We start from the raw sequence: 18,922 nt of genomic DNA, 5'->3' as shown, positions 1-18,922 counted from the left end.
TCGTGACACTTACAATGTATAGAAACAGGTAATCCCATTGCAGTTAAAGAAAGGCAACTGGTCTAGATATTTCTCATAGGTGATTACATAAACATTAAACATGACTGTGGAGCGGCGGGGGGCGGGACCGGGCGTGCGCATTCCAGCACGGCCCCGCCCCCCCTCCGCTCCACAATGACATAAGAGTTCTATTTATAAATAATAATTCTGTTTTTCCTCATTAGAACTTGATACAGGAATGGCAGAAAACACCATTTATGTCTCTTCTGTACATCAGAATCACTATTAGTCAAATAAAACATGTACACACTGCATGCGTTACTAAAATTGTATTTTATTTTTATTGAACCTTTATTTAATCAGGTCTGTCCCTGGACAAGTAAAGCAGCACCCAGAGATAGACAGTATAAGATACTCCAAAAACAACATATAAAAACTCAATTATTTACAACAGTTACAATCGTAAGATTGATTTTCGCAAGACTTACTAATAATTTTACATTTATAAATTCTATGTTTAAGGATGGATTGCAAATCGTTCCAAGCAAATGGCACAGAAAACTTAAAAGCCTTTATCCCATTTCTAAGCAAGCTTTAGGAACAGTCATATAAGTATGAGACCCTAGTCCATATACAGCACACACTGGAGCAAAATGCTTTGAATTTACATGATTTTATCTTTTAGCTAGCAATAGAACACACAGGCAAGTTAAAACATGAAGCAAAATTGTAAATGACTAAAATTGGTCCCCAATTAAAATCTATTAAATCTCGCCCCTTTTCTAATCTGACTCATATATGCATAAAATAACACTTAATTTCCACAAATCCCCTTGCCCATGTTTTTGGACACACTTGATTGGTTCACATTCACCCTGCATGATGTAATATAATAGAAGGCACATTTTAGAGAATTTCATTCATCGAAAGCAAAGACAACAAGTTTAGAAGGGAAACACAATTTTGTTGTGTAGATCACAAATAATATGCTTAAATAAATCAGACAACCTGCATTTTTCTGTTTTTTCAGAATTGAGTTTGGTTTAGGCATAGAAGGAATTAGGAATGAATCATGTTTGGAACAGCATATTGCAGCTCTTCAGATTTGAGGTTTCATGTCATTTCATCTTCAGTATCTTTGGTACCATCATTGATTCTGGACATTGTATTTGAACAGTATGTGAGGCATAATGGTTACAGTTCTGTAGCAACCTCACAACTGCATCAATTGACATCCGTCTCTTTTCCTCCTTAGAGAGCTCTGTAAATACAGCATAAAATCTGAATGATTACATTATTTAAAATACACACTGATGAGCCAATATATTATGACCCCTCACAGGTAAAGTGAATAACGTTGATCATCTCCTCACAAGGTCTGTGTAGATTAGATGGGAAGCGAACAATCAGTTCTCGTAGTCGACGTGTTGAACGCAGGTGAAATGGGCAGAAGTAAAGACCTGAGCGACTTTGACAAGGGCCAAATATTTATGGCCAGACGACTGGGTCAGAGCATCTGAAACGGCAAGGCTTGTGAGGTGTTTCTGGTCAGCTGTGGTGAGTACCTATGGCGAAATGGTGTTGGGCGCCCAAGGCTCATCGATGCACGAGGGCAACAAAGGCTATCCCATTTGGTCCAAATCGATAGAAGGTTTACTGTGGCACAAGTCACAGAAACTTTTAATGATGGTTACAGGAGGAATGTGTCACAACTCACAGTGCATCGCACACTGTCGATTGGGGATACGAGCATCGGAACTGGGTCATGAAGCAGTGTGTTGGCCGCCTGGTCTGATGAGTTACGTTTTCTTTTACATTACGTGGACGGCTGTGTACATATGTGCCATTTATCTGGGGAAGTAATGGCATTTTTATAGACGACAAGGAGTGTGATGCTCTGGGCAATGTTCTGCTGGGAAACTCTGAGTCCGCCCATTCATGTGGACGTCAATTTGACACGTGCCACCAACCTAAACATAGTTGCAGACCAGGTACACCCCTTCATGACAATGGTGTTCCCTGATGGCAGTGGCCTCTTTCAGCAGGATAATGCGCCCTGTTACACTGCACACATTGTTCAGGAATGGTTTGAGGAACATGATGAAGAGTTCGAGGTGTTGCCCTGGCCTCCAAATTCCCCAGATCTCAATCCGATTGAGCATCTCTGGAATGTGCTGGAACAACAAGTCTGATCCACAGCAGCTCCACCTCACAACTTACAGGACTTGAAGGATCTGCTGCTAATGTCTTGGTGCCAGATACCACAGGACACCTTCAGGGGTCTTATAGAGTCCATGCCTCGGTGGGTCGGCACTGTTTTGGCATCATGCAGAGCACCAACAGCATATTAGGCAGGTGGTCATAATGTTTTGGTTGATCAGTGTACAGTATATTAGATATGCCCACAGTTGTCAAATGTTGATCATAATAAATAACTCTTGTATTTTGTTGTATTGAGTATTTGTATTGTGTGTAAAACACCAAATGTTTTCAATTCAATAACTCACCAAAGGACTTAATGTCCAGCAAATGCTTCCGAACTTCTTCTATCATTATATTTTCCCATCTGCTTAATTCTCTCTCCAGTAGTGTCTTTATCTGGTTGGGAACTTGGGGAAGTTTGAAAAAGCACATGATCAAAAGTCATAACATGGGAAAGTATCAGAACAAAATCTGAAGCCCCCCCCTTTTTTAGCTTTGTTTTCACTGCCTCTGATTATACTATTACTAGGGTTTCCAACTGTCCCATATTAGGCAGGACAGCCTATATTTTGGCTTAACTAAAGATGTCCCATACAGGATGGCAATTGTCCATTTTTTAGTGGTGAGACACTCAAGGGGAACCATCCCGGATTGAAGCAATGCTCAAGGAGGGGCAAAATATTTGTATTGATTTATTAAAACAGGAGGAATTATAACACTTTCTAATTGTAAACTATTTAAAATGAAATAAATAATAAATACAGTAAAACGTCCACTTACTACAGTCCTGTTGAGGTGTAGGCACCAAATTTGGAGGTTCTGTGGTAGAAGGTGAGTGATTCTGAACTACAAATGCAACACATAAAAAAAAAATGGAAATAATTTAGGTATTAAACTCAAAAAGATCAAAGAGCTTCTTATATCGTTGCCAACTTACACTCAATTAGCTGATCTAAACTTGCACAGTCAAGGTTTTCTTTCATGATATACATCCATAAGTTTCCTATCTTCTTTCTAATATCTTCAGCTTTTCTGTTAAACCCCTCATCCAGAAAATGGCAGATATCCTTCAGTTTGATCTCATCCATCGTCACATTTTCCTGGGTATCAGTTCTCTGAAGATGCGACTCAACATCACTGTATTTCGCAGTAGTGTCGAGACTGAACACACAGTTTCCTGCCACCATCTGATCAATCTTCTGGAGCAGCTGTGTGACTTGATCTCGATTCTTCCTGTCTGTGTTGTCAAAGACGTGATATCTGTTCCCACATTTCTCAATCAGCCACTGGAGTGCGTCTCCTTCACTCTCAATGTGCTCCTCGATTGAGATGTCTGGAAATCTGTCGCCCCATGTGAACAAAACTATGGTGTGTCTCCAGACTTCCTCTCCAAAAATGGCCATGTACTCTTCGATGACCCGTTTTTGTTCATTCTTAAATGATGCGTCCGTTGGAATCACCAAGATCATGGCATTGGGAAATTTCACACGTTCTGCTAGACCTTCACTCTCCAGGATTGCAGTCCGTACAAACTCTGGATTGAATCTAGTTGAGAGATACTTCCACCAGCCTGGCGTGTCCAACACCAGCACCCTTCTGCCATCCACGTCACCAGAATGGTTGGTGCACTGTTCTGTTTTTCCTTTCTTTAATATTTCGTCATCGAAGATGGTGTTTACAGTAGAACTCTTGCCAGAAACGATCCACCCCAACAGGACAATTCTGAGTTCTGAGAGCAGAGATACAGCTCCTTGTGGAAAACAATAATATTACGATTTTGTTAGAGGTTTTCAAAAATATATGCAGAGTTTTAGTTTGCAATGTACAAATCTGTGGCTTACTTATTTCTGTCAGTTGTTCTGATTTTTCCTGCACCATTGTTTGTCTGGCTTTTGCTCTCTCTTGAATTTCTTCTCTCTTTTTCTTCACCTCAAGTAGTTTTTCATCATCAGTTTCAAAGTGTTTGCCATTGTTTACAGTCACAACACCATCAATCTTCACGAGCAGTTCTTCAACTCCATTACCTTTATTGTCAATATCAAAGATGTGGTATCTGTCTCCACATCTCTGGATGATCTGCTGCAGATCTTCTCCTTGATTCTGTATGTGCTGCTCAATGGATTCATCTTTCAGTGAAACTGTTCGTGTAAAGAGCACTATGACGTGTGACCAGATTCTCTCTCCAAAGAGACCAAGATGTTCCTCAATACTGATTCTGTGTTCTTGAGTAAAAGGCAAACTGAGATTAATAACCAGCAGAAAAGCATGAGGTCCTGGTGGACACAGGAAGACACTGCACACCAGTTCCTGTTTGATCACTTCTGGTGAGTCTTGTATGCCAAACATCTTCCACCAGCTGGGTGTGTTAATCAGAGCGATCTTCCGTCCATTCACGTCACCGTCTCTCCTCACAGACTTCACAAAACTTTTCTTAGACTCAACTTCATCACCTAAAATACGGTTGATCAATGTGGCTTTGTCAGTTTTCTGCCATCCCAGAACAACTACTCTTAAATCTGAAAGAAAGATGAAGACAGTGTTTTGTAAAGTCAAACTGTACAGTAAGTTGCATTTTTTTTTTAAAAAACCGACTCAAATATGTTGCCTGAATATCAAATAACAACTTGAAATCAGATTTTTACAAACCTGAACCAAACCACATGACATCACATCCATATTCTGTTTGAAATCTGATTAAAATCTTATTTTTGGAAATGTGTTTCAGTCTGAATTTTATGTTCATTAGTAGTTGAACGTGCTAAACAAAGTTTAAGACGGTTTGTGACAATCAAAAAACGATTATTATTTTTTTACATTTGACATCTGATTGCCTGTGAACTTTACCTTGCTTCATCGATCTTGGCTTCTTATTTGCTGTCCATAGACTTCAGCTGTAGTACAATGCAATTAGTTCAAACTATAGGCACAAAAATACAAATGACTCTACTGCTACTAATCTCCTCAAAAGACACGAAGGACCACGAGGAATACAAGAGTGCACTTTAGTTTACATCATCAGAAATGAAGCGGAAGAGTTTATTTTTTCGCCCATATCTTTCATCTCGAAACCAGAAAATCAGGTTTGATTTGTTTTGTTGCTGAGATTGATTGGATGGAAAAATAACAAACACATTTCAAACCAGAAGGCAGTGCTAACCAAAAAGTAGCACCAATATATGTTTCCCCAAATAAACTAGTAGCAAGCAGAAATGGACCCCCAAGGGGAATGAGACATTTCTCCTCAGAGAGGTCAGAGAACTAAAACTACCATTAAAGGCCTTTTATTATCATTTAATGTGAATTAAAGCATTACTTTTGTAGATAAACTTTAAGCCTGTGAGTTTAGATGTCCTTCCAGATTTTTAAATGAAGACTATGTGTGGGTTCATGTTACTTTGGATCATTTCAAATTGTTACAACACAAAATCACATTTCAACTTCAATCTTTCTTAATCACTCATGCGACATGACTTCAGGCTCTAATATGACTAAACTGGTTTACACATATTCTAAGAAAAGAAACAGTCTCTTCTGATTACACATTAGAATATTTAGAACATCTCTTAGAATCCTTAAAATGCCAAACACACTTAAAAGATGAATGAGAGAATGATGTATTCTATTCAGTTTAGAGTTCAGATGTATGTGTGTGTGAGGATCATTAGGTGAAAGGTGACAGAATCCAAATTAACCAACAGTAGAGTAAGGATCATCAAAACATTGGCCTTAAAGGGACAGTGCACCCACAAATGAAAATTCATTATCTACAAAACTCTCATTACTCACCCTCATGCCATCCCAGATATGTATGACTTTCATTCTTCTGCTGAATATTTCAGCTCTGTAGGTGCATACAATGCAAGTCAACGGGGTCCAAAACTTTGAAGCTCAATGAAGCACATAAAGGAAGCATAAAAGTAACCCAAATGACTCCAGTGGTTAAATCCATGTCTTCAGAAGTGATCTGATAGGTGTGGGTGAGAAACAGATCAATAAATTCTCCACCCAGCCCAGCAGGTGGCGACATGCAGGATGAATGCAAATCAGCAAAACAAAAGAAGAAGAACTCTTAAGGCCAAAGTATGCTTTGGTGGCCCGCATGGCTGATCGATGTCCTTTTTATGATTTGGTTCGAATTTGATGGAAAACTATGTGAGTTGAGCTCCGTGGTTGTTAAATAAAATATGAAGCAAGAACATAAACAGGTGAACACTGGTATTGAAACAGAGAAGTTTAAGATATGACACTATTATGATTGTTAAAACAATGGAGTAAATACCTGTGCTGGATGTGCCAAGGGAAAACTAGGTGAGGCAGAACTGAAGCACAATAGAGTGACACATAATAAAGTGATCGTTGACAACCATTGCATATATTGATTTTTAGCTATAATTCTTTTATAGCACTGTGTTACATATTAATGACTCAACTAAAGACATTAATGATACTTCAATAAAGATAGGCCTGCTAATGCACAAAATAATAGACTGAACGATTCATCATGAAATGTAATTCAATTGTTTTAAATTATCAGTATTTTCCAAAATATGCTAAAGACACAGATATAAATGGTGGGACAATCTGCACTATACAGGAAAAAGGACAAAAATACACCAGGTTTTAGGTTATATTTATTAAACTTAATGGTGGAGTAATGCATTGTGTTGAACAGAAAAATGTTAGAAGATTAATAATCTGTTCTGAACATTATTTGCATTTATGGAGAACGGAGAGGTTTCATTCATAATGAAAACAGAAAATTATTCTGTTATTACATTAATTATTAAGCCAATATAAATAAAGGATAATATCTTGTTTGACATAAACAAACAGCTGGCAAATAGATTTGTATTTCATTATGGGAACATTAAATTAAACAATACTTGAGATATGAATTAAATCTGTCATCTACAGCCACATAAGTCATGCTTTAAATCAAGCAGGGTCACAGAATTAACAGCTTAATTACATGGTAGATGTAACCAGTGGTTCCTGCAGCTGTACACACTATGCATGAGTGCTCTGACTGACCAGAGGTACATTTTCTTTCTCACAGCAGTGCCGATGTCTCTTCAGCAGTCTCTTCAATAGGGTTTACAGTTCTTTGAAGAGTTTTTGTATCATTGCGTGGTCATGTATCATACTAAAAGTGGTCATGCCATGAGGAATCAAATTGGCAAATATATAAATATACTGTAAATTTCAGAACTTATAACGTTATTGCCAGTGCAATAAATTAATTTATATAAACCTAGCTTTAAAATCGCCTCGTTCTCTACTTGCGTGATTACCCTATGTCACTAGGGGGTTCATTAATTCATGTCCGCCTCTACAGCGAAAAAACATCAACGCCTACTTTACCACATTGTATCCTTGGCCCCGCCCACTGGTGCTCAGTTCTTACTCAGAGGGAGTAGGACAAACAGGCCCAGTGTGGCCTAACTATTCCTGAACACCAAAGGGGACCCATCTGAACTATTTTTGTACATAAACATGCACTAGAGCAGGGGTGTCAAACTCGGTTCCTGGAGGGCCACAGTCCAGCAGAGTTTAGCTTCAACCCTAATTAAACACACCTGAAGCAGCTAATCAAGGTCTTCAGGAGTGCTTGAAGATTACAAGGATGCATTTTGGAGCAGGGCTGTGGCCCTCCAGGAACGGAGTTTGACACCCCTGCACTAGAGAGACATCTTTGACCGCTGGCAGGTATCTCACACCGCTTTTAAAAGATGTGGTGTCAAGAAGGGATGCAGCAATTATACAATATGATTAAAAATGTCATAGTTCATTTAACAGTAAGAATTTCGAATCAATGGTTAAAAACCAGGAAATGCTTTATTTACATGTAGCAAAAATATATATAATATATAAAAATATATGATAAAATAGTTCTTTAAAAGATTTTGAAAGACTAATATGCTAATTGGCAATCTGGCCGTCTGCCTGATCTGCTCTGGTATCCCTGGTCTCCTGGCCGTCTGCCTGATCTGCCCTAGCTCCCTTGGTCTCCTGGGCATCCACCTGATCTGCCCTAGCTCCCTTGGTCTCCTGGGCATCCACCTGATCTGCCCTAGCTCCCTTGGTCTCCTGGGCATCCACCTGATCTGCCCTAGCTCCCTTGGTCTCCTGGGCATCCACCTGATCTGCCCTAGCTCCCTTGGTCTCCAGGCCATCCACCTGATCTGCCCTAGCTCCCTTGGTCTCCTGGGCATCCACCTGATCTGCCCTAGCTCCCTTGGTCTCCTGGCCATCCACCTGATCTGCCCTAGCTCCCTTGGTATCCTGGCCATCTGCCTGATCTGATCTGGTCTCCTGGGTCCTTTGAACACCAGCTTGTTCTACTCTGGACTCTTTGTTCTCCGGCTCCATCTTGACCCTGCCTCCCCTTCATGCCCTCCTTGGGCGTCATGAACCGCACGTTAAGGTGGGGGGGGGGGGTTATGTTACGATTCACTGTTGCCTGTCCTGTGTTTTGCCTCTGTCAGCTGTTCCCCCCGGACTACACTTCCCATAATCCCCTGTTCTGATCACTTCCAGTTGTTCTCCATTGTTTCTCACCTGTGTTTCATTTACCTCATTATCCATTGTCTATTTAATGCCCTGTTGTTTGCTTAGTCTTTGTCAGTTGTTATGTGTTTTGACCTCCTGTTCTTGACCCATTCCCATTGTTCATGTTTTCTCTGTTCCTGTGTCCTTGTAGCACCCTTCATGCCTTAAATTGGCTTAGATATAACTCTACACCTTTGCCTCATTTAGCATGTGCGGATCTATGAATATGCAAATGAATCCCCGCCTCCATCTCCACTCACCACTCACCTGCAGCTTGGGCTCGGTGTGTCCCCAGGATAAATTGATGGTACCGCGTTGGGCTTCAATATAAGTTTAGTGGCGAAACCCATCTGTTTTTGATTAAAATGTTCAAAACAGTTCTCTGGAAAATGACAACTGCAAACCCTAGTTTTCTCTGGAAGATTTGCTGGGACGTTACAATTTTTCCAAATAAACGGCACCCATTTATCTCAGATTTTCTGATCCTTTGGTAATACATGAAGGCTCACCATTTATCTTTTCCAACTTTGCATCCGGAAACAGAACATGTGTTGCAAAATACAGATATATAGCTACACCTGGTCTCCTGATACCACTTGCTTTGCCGTAGCTTATGCTATTGATATGGAAAGCCCCACCCCGCAAGTTGTTGGGATTGGTTCCTTAGGTTTGTGACATGTTTTTGAGACTGTCATTGGTACACTGCAATTCCAAGGCGAAAATGCTCAGCCATGGCATTGACTGCTGATTTCATTCAAGGTATGTCTTCTAGCACATAAAAAACACCATATGGACATGTAAACAAGGTTAAAAACTTGATTTTTATTGGATTGGGTTAAAATACGAAAATGTTCTGCCTTTGCTGTTTAGAATATGCCACTTCAATAAAATGAACTATTTGTCTTCATTCTTAAATTATACAAATATAAATGATAATTAATAAGAGTTCAAATGAAAGCTACATATAATGGACAGATAAAACAACTATAATAATTAGTGCACACTCTGCTTAAACCAGGAAATCAATGCAAACCTCCAAATAAATGATGTAAATTAATAAAACAATGAATCATTCCACAATGAACACAGTTAAAATCCTGCGGTGGGACACTGATGTTAGTATCTCATAATCAAATGGTTTGAAACTTCAGAAAGATTATTTTTACTCATAAGGATCATTTAATGATTCAACTTTTGATGATGTGATTTGAAGGTGTTATTCTTTGATGTGATGTGTATTCTGTGGATCTTCAGCTGGATCACTGAGATTAGAGATTGATTCATATCCAGATAAGCTGAGTTGCTCACAACTCTGAATCCACCTCCACACCTCACCTGATCTTTGGACCACACGTTCATCTATAGATGTTATAAATTCAAAAGAGTATGCATGAGTGGTAGATAATGTGATTTTAGCCAGAGAAATAGTTTAATTTGCCTGTGAATAAAGCTATGAAAATTCATTTATCATTGTGTAAGAAAATATTTCTTTGCTGCCAGTTCAGTGACTCACCACTTGATACTTTACATTTCTGCAAAATCCTCCAGAGCCCCTCCATTATGATAGATTCCCACCTGCTTCCCTCTCTCTCGATCTTATCCATGAGTTTTTCATCAACTGGCTCTTGCAATTAAAGAGTAAAGTAGTACTGAACACAGAGGACTAGATGCACACACACTGTATGCTCATAAAACTACAATCGGATAAATCGATTCTTTACTTAAAACCCCCACTTACTGATCTCCTTTTGATGAATGTTGATCTGTGATTCAGAAGGATTTCTTGAATCATCCTCTTTAACTGTAAATAAAACACAATATTACTGGATTTGAAGCAAGAATTGAGAACTCGTAACTCATTTTAAGGTTTCTAACTTACATTCTGGAGGGCTTTGCAAACTTCTCTGACTTGCAAGTTCATACTCAGTGAAATCTATATCCAATATTTCTTTTGTTGTATTTTTAATTCCCTTAAATCTTTTGTCCAATTCCTCACTTATTAATTTCAGCACATGTTGAGTGTCCAGATTGATTTCCTCCTCTGAATCCAGATCTTGTTGTGTGTCAGTCTCATGAAGATTGATTTCTGCAGCACAGCGAGTGTTGAGACTGAACAGACAGTTTTCTGCCACCATCTGATCAATCTTCTGGAGCAGCTGTGTGACTTGATCTCGATTCTTCCTGTCTGTGTTGTCAAAGACGTGATATCTGTTCCCACATTTCTCAGTCAGCCACTGGAGTGCGTCTCCTTCACTCTCAATGTGTTCCTCGATTGAGATGTCTGGAAATCTGTCGCCCCATGTGAACAAAACGATGGTGTGTCTCCAGACTTCCTCTCCGAGAACAGACAGATTTTCTTCAATGATTCTCTTTTGTTCTTTCTTAAATGAAGTGTCTCCAGGAATCACTAATATTACTGCATGGGGAAATTTTCCACTTTCTGAAACACTCTCTAGAAGTGATGTCTGGATAAACTCTGGATTGAATTGGGTTGAAACATACTTCCACCAGCCTGGTGTGTCCATCACCGTTATCTTCCTTCCATTCACATCACCAGAACCTTCTACATATGATTTCATTTTTCCTGCTTTAAATACGTCATCATTCAAGATGGTGTTTCCTGCTGACACTTTTCCCAGCAAGGATCCAACCCACCAGAACAACTCTCAGTGATCGGAGTGAAAACACGTCACCTTCGGAGAAAATGTGTCATGATTATAAAGATTGATCATTCCAAACTATTCATTCATCACTAATATAACTGTAATTGACTTTTACCTTTTTCTGTCAGCTGTTCTGTTTTTTCCTGCACCATTGTTTGTCTGGCTTTTGCTCTCTCTTGAATTTCTTCTCTCTTTTTCTTCACCTCAAGTAGTTTTTCATCATCAGTTTCAAAGTGTTTGCCATTGTTTACAGTCACAACACCATCAATCTTCACGAGCAGTTCTTCAACTCCATTACCTTTATTGTCAATATCAAAGATGTGGTATCTGTGTCCACATCTCTGGATGATCTGCTGCAGATCTTCTCCTTGATTCTGTATGTGCTGCTCAATGGATTCATCTTTCAGTGAAACTGTTCGTGTAAAGAGTACTATGACGTGTGACCAGATTCTGTCTCCAAAGAGACCAAGATGTTCCTCAATACTGATTCTGTGTTCTTGAGGAAAAGGCAAACTGAGATCAACGACCAGCAGAAAAACATGAGGTCCTGGTGGACACAGGAAGACACTGCACACCAGTTCCTGTTTGACCACTTCTGGCAAATCCTTCGTACTGTACTCCTTCCACCAGCAGGTTGTGTTAATCAGAGTGATCTTCCTTCCATTCACGTCACCTTCTCTCCTCACAGACTTTAGAAAGAATCTGTCCAACTCAACTTCATCACCAAAAATACTGTTAATCACTGCTGCTTTTTCAGAGAACTGGGAACCCACAACAACCACTCTTATCTCTGAAAAAATGGGGGAAAAATTGATGAAAATGGACAACAGGCCAAATATTTCTTATACATCTCAGTGTCATATTGAAAGTTTGGTCACACTTTATATTAGGGGCCTTTACTACTATGTACTAACATTAAATATGCACAAGACTGTGTATTTACTGTGTAACTACATGTTGTTCTGCAAATTCCCACATTTGCTGCTACTGAGGTTGAGGTACGGGTAGATTTAGGAGTAAGGGTAGTGTTAGGGTTAGGATTAGGGGTAAGGGATGGGTTATGGGTAAATTTAACAGTGTAACTACAAATGTAAGTAAATGCAAGTACTTTAATTATAATTACAATGCAACAACATGTATGTACATAATAGGTACATTGTATCAAATGTTAGGTACATGCAGTAGTAGGCCTACTTAAGGCCACATAAAGTGTGTCCAAATGTTTTTTAAACCATCAGTATGTTAAACCATTTAGTACACAACCATGCAGTTTGCTAAGTGTTAGAAAATCATCCCAACATTTGTTACCCAAGAAGAAGAAAAAAAATTCTAGGAACAGTGATCTGAATATAAGTGCCAAACTCTAATAACATTACACATTTTGTATCCATAGAACAAAACAAGATAAAGGGTCAAGCAATCTTGTTTCTATTTATTTTACAGCAGACTGTGCATGTATAGCATGAGATCAAGCATAGAAATCAAATGTGAGAGGCATTTGACACCCAGCCAAATTGCCAGCGCAATTTACCTTGATCCATTTTCTCACTGAGTATAGGCTTCTATGTTCTAATCCAATCAAAGACTTTTAAATCCTGGCAGAAAAATCAAAGCAGTAAAAATCTACACGACGAATAAAAGTATATGGCAACTAGGATACTGGTACAAATAAGTAAGACAGAAGGTGAAAGACTTTTCAACACTGTTGGATATTCCTTAAAACTGGAATATCAGGTTAGTTTTCATGCAGAGATGAGACAATGATTAGAAAGGAACTTTGGGTCAAACATTAACTAAAATCTGACAACCATGTGCATTTTGGAAAACAGCCTCAAACTATAAAAAATCTATATCAAATCGATAGTTACTCAGGTAGAATACAAATATATTTAATTATCTATATATTACTAATAATAATAATGCTGAGTGGGTTGCAAAGTATTATTTGTTAAGTTCAAGAAACAGAAATGTGGAATACTTGCTTACTGCATATACACAGGGTTAATATGAACACAATTTCTGAAACCGTATGAATGTCAGGACTGTTGCTGCACCAGCATCTAACCACCAGAGGTTGCTACTGCCTCAGTTTTGATAGTCAACCTATACTTCACCATGCCTTCTTAGACTGCAATTCTGAGTGTTCTCTTGCCTTGTCTTGGGTGTTATTCTGACCTTTTGCTTTCTTCACGTGTTTGCCACTTGGATTGGGTTTTTTAGATTTGTTTCCCTTTTCATTGGATTATCTATGTCTCTGATCTTCTTGCCTGTTTCATGGACTCTGATTGTAGATTTGTGTTTAATTTACGAGTATCTGCTTATGGATCTAAACCCCAGTAATAAGACTGATGAATCACAGAATACTTCACCAACCTTAGAATACTTCATTCAACCCACTCTGGCTGCTCACCACACACAACTGGAAAAGCTCACCACCCTCATCAGAGAAATCCTAACTACCCAACCCACTAATGTTGCCAATACAGCTTCTCCATTTACATCTGGAAATTCCTGGAAATGCAGCCATTTAGTCCTCTTCCAACTGGATGGCCTCCTACAGTGACGCCGGGCTGTAGCACTGGACCCACTCGGCATGCCTTGGGGAAGTTGGGAGATGAACTGTTCCAGCACCCCCAGATCTATCACTTCCACGATGTCGTGGAAAAAGCTCCTGGCTGAGGACCTGCCGAATTCCCGGGGGCAGCAGCCCTACCTCCTCTCCTGCTGACCAAGATGGAGCCCCAGGATGTTCCGGAGACCTTCATTGGCCCCTGCCTAGGACTATCAGGCCCGGGTTTTTGACACCAGTGTAACACTCTAACAGTTCGTAATAAAGAGAAAGCCAGAACTGGGCGTACAGTTGACGTACCGTTTATTTTACATTAAAACAAAAGAACAGCCTTCCAGCGACAACGTAAATCGGGCTTTCCTCCACACACACACTAACGTGCCTTTTGGGCACTCTAATATACACATGCATAAAGGACAAGCGTGTCATTCTCTCTCTGTCTTCTCTGGTGTCTGGCTTCCTTTTAAACTCTCCTGCTCTCCTCACTAGAACAAGAAACAGGTTTTAGACTCATTTTAAACTGGTGACAATCCTTACCATTCTCATCTCCCGATTTCACTCTCCATTCACACACTAATGCTCAACCACCCCCCTAAGGAAAGTCAGATACAAAATGCAATTAAACATTATTTTATTGTAAATTATTCAAATGAACATAAAGTTAATTGTCTAGGGGGCTTAAACAGAAGAACAAGAATCACATCTATATGGCCTATAAAGTTAGAGTAAACATTTCTTAAAGAACACATTTCTTACATTTAACTAATTAATATAACATTTTAATCATGAAATACAGAATTATGAATATGAAGTAAAATTATTTGAATTATCAGTAAATTACACGTGTACAATTTATTCAAGGAGAAAATATTAATTGTTCTTTGTTTTTAACTTTGGCATTGATCACAATCTGATTGAACTGTTGATAATGTGATTTGAAGTTGAGTTTTTTATTATTCTGTATCCTGTGAATCTTCAGCTGGATCACTGAGATTAGAGATTGATTCATATCCAGATGTGCTGTATTCCTCACATCTTTCAAGCCACTTCCACACCTCATCTGATCTTTGGATCACATTTTCATCTGTAGATATTATGAGTTGAAAAAAAGTGAGTGTGACTTTAGCAAAAGATAAATGGATTTCAAACATTTAAATATTTTACACTTGTATGATTTAATAAAGGATTTGCAAGTGGTTAAAGCTAAGAAAATCCCATTTCTTCTGTGTCAGCTCAATAACTCACCACAAGATGCTTTAGAAATCTGCAAAATATTAATGAATCGCTCCATTACAGTGGCTTCCCATCTGTTTCCTTCCCTCTTAATCTGATCCTGGAGTTTCTTATCAGCTGGGTCTTGAAATAAAAGAGGTGACAAAGAGCTCATTAGATTAGATACGCATACTAATGTAATCTGTAATGGTAATCGGGGTGTAGTTTCCAAGGGGGGTGGGGGTGAGGTAACCCCCCAATAATCACAACAAGCCCCCAATATTTATACAGTACCATGATCAATGGAAGCATGTTTAGCCAAATCTACACCCTTGATGGTAATACCTGAACATTTTAAAATCCTCTATGAAAAGACAAGGAAACATTCTTTTGAGTGGGGAGATATAATGTGCGTCATTAGGTGAAAAATAAGAACCTGAAGTTACATGTCATTAAATACATTGCAGTGATCTTGTCATTTTTAGTTCTTATCTACATCTGTAATTATCACAGAAGCATAACAAGATCTTTACAAAGTATACTGTATATAAAATGCCATTAAATGAGATACCATTGGAGGATTGTTGAGCTCCAATTTCCTGAGAACTAGTTTGTAACAAGTAACATTTACTGCAGATTTTGTTAAATAAACTAGTATGTGGGATCATTGTTTGTAATGAAGACTCCACTTACTATCATCCTGTAGAGGTTTGTCGATGGTCATATGTGTTTTATAGGGTTCAGATGACTCTTCCTCTTCAACTGTGAATAAGATACAAAATTACTGCTATTGTAACAAGATGGAGAAATAACAGATAATTTTACAACCTGGTCTCATTACAAAAACTTAACTATATCTATAGCTACATATACACTGTTGGCCAAAAGTATGGAATAATGTACAGATTTTGCTCTTATGGAAAGAAATTGGTATTTTTATTCACCAAAGTGGCATTCAACTGATCACAATGTGTATTCAGGACATTAATAATGTGAAAAATTACTACTTCAAAGAGTTCACCCCACACTTCCTGTAGCACTTGACCTTTCACCCCACACTTCCTGTAGCACTTGCCATAGATGTGACTGTCTTGTCGGGCACTTCTCACGCACCTTACAGTCTAGCTGATCCCACAAAAGCTCAATGATGTTTAGATCCGTAACAATCTTTTCCAATTATCTGTTGTCCAATATCTGTGTTTCTTTGCCCACTCGAACCTTTTCTTTTTGTTTTCCTGTTTCAAAAGTGGCTTTTTCTTTGCAATTCTTCCCATAAGAGTCTTCTCTTTACTGTTGTACATGAAACTGGTGTTGAGCGGGTAGAATTCAATGAAGCTGTCAGCAGAGGACATGTGAGGTGTCTATTTCTCAAACTAGAGACTCTGATGTACTTATCCTCTTGTTTAGTTGCACATCTGGTCTTCCACATCTCTTTCTGTCCTTGTTAGAGTCAGTTGTGCTTTGTCTTTGAAGACTGTAGTTACACCTTTGTATGACATCTTCAGTTTTTGGCTATTTCAAGCATTCGTATAGCCTTCATTCCTCAAAACAATGATTGACTTCCAGCTGTGTTTGATTATAATGGCAAGTTATTTTCTAGTACCAAATATGTAATTTAGCATGATTACTCAAGGATAAGATGTTGGAGTGATGGCTGCTGGAAATGGGTCTGTCTAGATTTGTTAAAAAAATATTTTTTTCAAATAGCGATGGTGCTGTTTTTACATCAATAATATCCTGATGATACATTGTGATCAGTTGAATGCCACTTTAGTGAATTAAAGCACCAATTTCTTTCCCTAAGAACAAAGTCTGTACATTATTCCAAACTTTTGGCCGCCAGTGTCGCTAGGTTATTATAATCAGATATTTGCCAAAGCGTTAAAACATTCAATGCTGTGCGCAGGGGCGTTTCAGGAGTCTTAGTGAGGTGTCATTTATGCAATTAATATTTAAATGACTGAAACTATAACTAAAAAGGTCCCATCAACTTTTGGCTCAGTTTCAGAAACTCTCATAGATCAGACGTTGCATGCTTTTTAAAAATACTACATTTTAAAATAAGCTTTCTGTTTGCTCAATGCGCATTGAGTACAATTGACAATTTTGACGTCTAATATTGATTCATCGGGTGATTTAAGTTGGTTTAGAAAATAGCAGGCACCACTGAAAACTGCACCACAACAGTAAAATCTACATCAAAGTTATTTTTTTATCCATCAATAGTTGCTTTTGCATTATTTCTGCAGAATGACAGAATCAAGATTGCAAATCCTTGAGCACATCAATGCACTGTATATTACTTGTTATTTTCAGAGGTATATATCTTAATATTTGGTACTTACTGCATCTGAATGGACCAACTGAACACAGTTTCCAGTATCACACCAAGACAGACATTTTGACCATTTAAACACATCTGCAATCGCACGACACCAGCGCTCTTCTTGCAGGCGCGCATATTCACTGGGCACTGAACTCGGTAACATTAATCATATACAATATATGTATTACTTACTATTGAAAATATATCTATAATTAGTATCAACTTGATACTGAAACACCGGTTCTTCTGACACTACTACAAAATTATAAAAACATTCAGGGCTTTATTATAAACATTCTGGCCTAAACCCTGGTAGCCCATCCCTAGCACCGCCAATGGCCGTACTACATATCAACTCAATTCAGTTTCCAGTGAAATGTCCACTGCGTGCTGCCAAAAATAGTTTTATTTTCTTCAAAAGAGACTAGGCTCTACACTAATATGGTTAAATAACAGAAAATCCACACACACATGATTGCTTTATTAGGAATACCTGTACAACAATTTATTCATGTGATTATCTACTCAACTAGTCCTGTGGCAGCAGTGCAATGCATAAAATCATGCAAAAATTGTATCTCAGTGATTTCGACCATGGCATGATTGTTGGTGGCAACAGGCTGGTTTGAGTATTTCTGTAACTGCTGATCTCCTGCGATTTTCACACACAACAGTCTCTAAGGTGTATAGAGAATGGTGTGAAAAACAAAAAACATCCAGTGAACGGCAGTTCTATGGATGAAAATGCCTTGTTGATGAGCTGGGTCAACAGATAATGACTAGACTGGTTGGAGCTGACAGAAAGGCTACGGTAACTCAGATAACCCCTCTGAGCAGAATAGCATCTCAGAATTCACAACATGTCGAACCTTGAGGCAAAAGGGTTACAACAGCAGACCACATTAGGTTCCACTTCTTTCAGCCAAGAACAGAAATGTGAGGCTGCACAGGCTCACTAAAACTGGACAGTTGAAGACTGGAAAAACATGGCATGGTCTGATGAATATTTCTGCTGAGGTACACAGATGGTAGGGTCAGAATTTGGTGCCAACAGCATGAATTCAAGGACCCAACCTGCCTTGTGTCAACAGTCTAGGCAGGTGGCGGTGGTGTTAAGGTGTGGGGAATGTTTTCTAATACCAATCAGTCGCTTGAATATCACTGCCTATTTTTATAGTTTTGCTGACCATGTGCATTCCTTCATGGCCACAATTTACACATCTTCTAATGGCTACTTCCAGCATGATAATGCACCATGTCATAAAGCAAAAGTCATCTCAAACTGGATTCATAAACATGACAATGAGTTCAATGTTCTTCAGTGGCCTTCCCAGTCACCAGATGTGTTAAAATGGGAGATTCGCAGCATGAATGTGCAGCCGACAAATCTGCAGAAATTGC

At 38.8% G+C, this 18,922-nt stretch overlaps 2 protein-coding genes across 9 annotated transcripts in view; both read right to left on the bottom strand.

Moving 5' to 3' along the window:
• Positions 1–320: 320 nt before the first annotated feature.
• The window catches only part of LOC127625919 (GTPase IMAP family member 8-like), an 83,393-nt gene continuing 64,791 nt past the window's right edge, over positions 321–18,922 (bottom strand). For 2 of the 8 annotated variants that reach the window (XM_052101379.1, XM_052101380.1), the window contains exons 3-6: positions 10,631–11,311; positions 10,490–10,552; positions 10,265–10,375; positions 9,587–10,110 (exon numbers count right to left, since the gene is read on the bottom strand). In XM_052101379.1, the coding sequence (XP_051957339.1) occupies positions 9,968–10,110; positions 10,265–10,375; positions 10,490–10,552; positions 10,631–11,311 (998 nt within the window). In that variant the 3' untranslated portion in view covers positions 9,587–9,967. Of the gene's footprint in view, positions 1,262–2,507; positions 2,610–2,982; positions 3,049–3,139; positions 3,953–4,043; positions 4,719–5,046; positions 5,203–9,586; positions 10,111–10,264; positions 10,376–10,489; positions 10,553–10,630; positions 11,312–14,661; positions 15,068–15,228; positions 15,340–15,888; positions 15,958–18,922 lie in introns of those variants that run through there. The other 6 variants (XM_052101383.1, XM_052101382.1, XM_052101377.1 and 3 more) reach the window with 5 other exon arrangements.
• On the bottom strand, positions 11,173–13,085 carry LOC127625920 (GTPase IMAP family member 9-like). The gene is made up of 3 exons (XM_052101385.1): positions 12,946–13,085; positions 11,530–12,204; positions 11,173–11,444 (listed from the first exon to the last, which is right to left on the bottom strand). Exons 1-3 carry the CDS (start codon positions 12,953–12,955, stop codon positions 11,353–11,355), a joined length of 777 nt encoding a protein of 258 aa, XP_051957345.1. The 5' UTR covers positions 12,956–13,085; the 3' UTR covers positions 11,173–11,352.

Source organism: Xyrauchen texanus, chromosome 32 (genome assembly GCF_025860055.1).
Source record: "Xyrauchen texanus isolate HMW12.3.18 chromosome 32, RBS_HiC_50CHRs, whole genome shotgun sequence".
Lineage (NCBI taxonomy): Eukaryota > Metazoa > Chordata > Actinopteri > Cypriniformes > Catostomidae > Xyrauchen > Xyrauchen texanus.
This window is presented reverse-complemented; position numbering and strand designations above follow the sequence as displayed.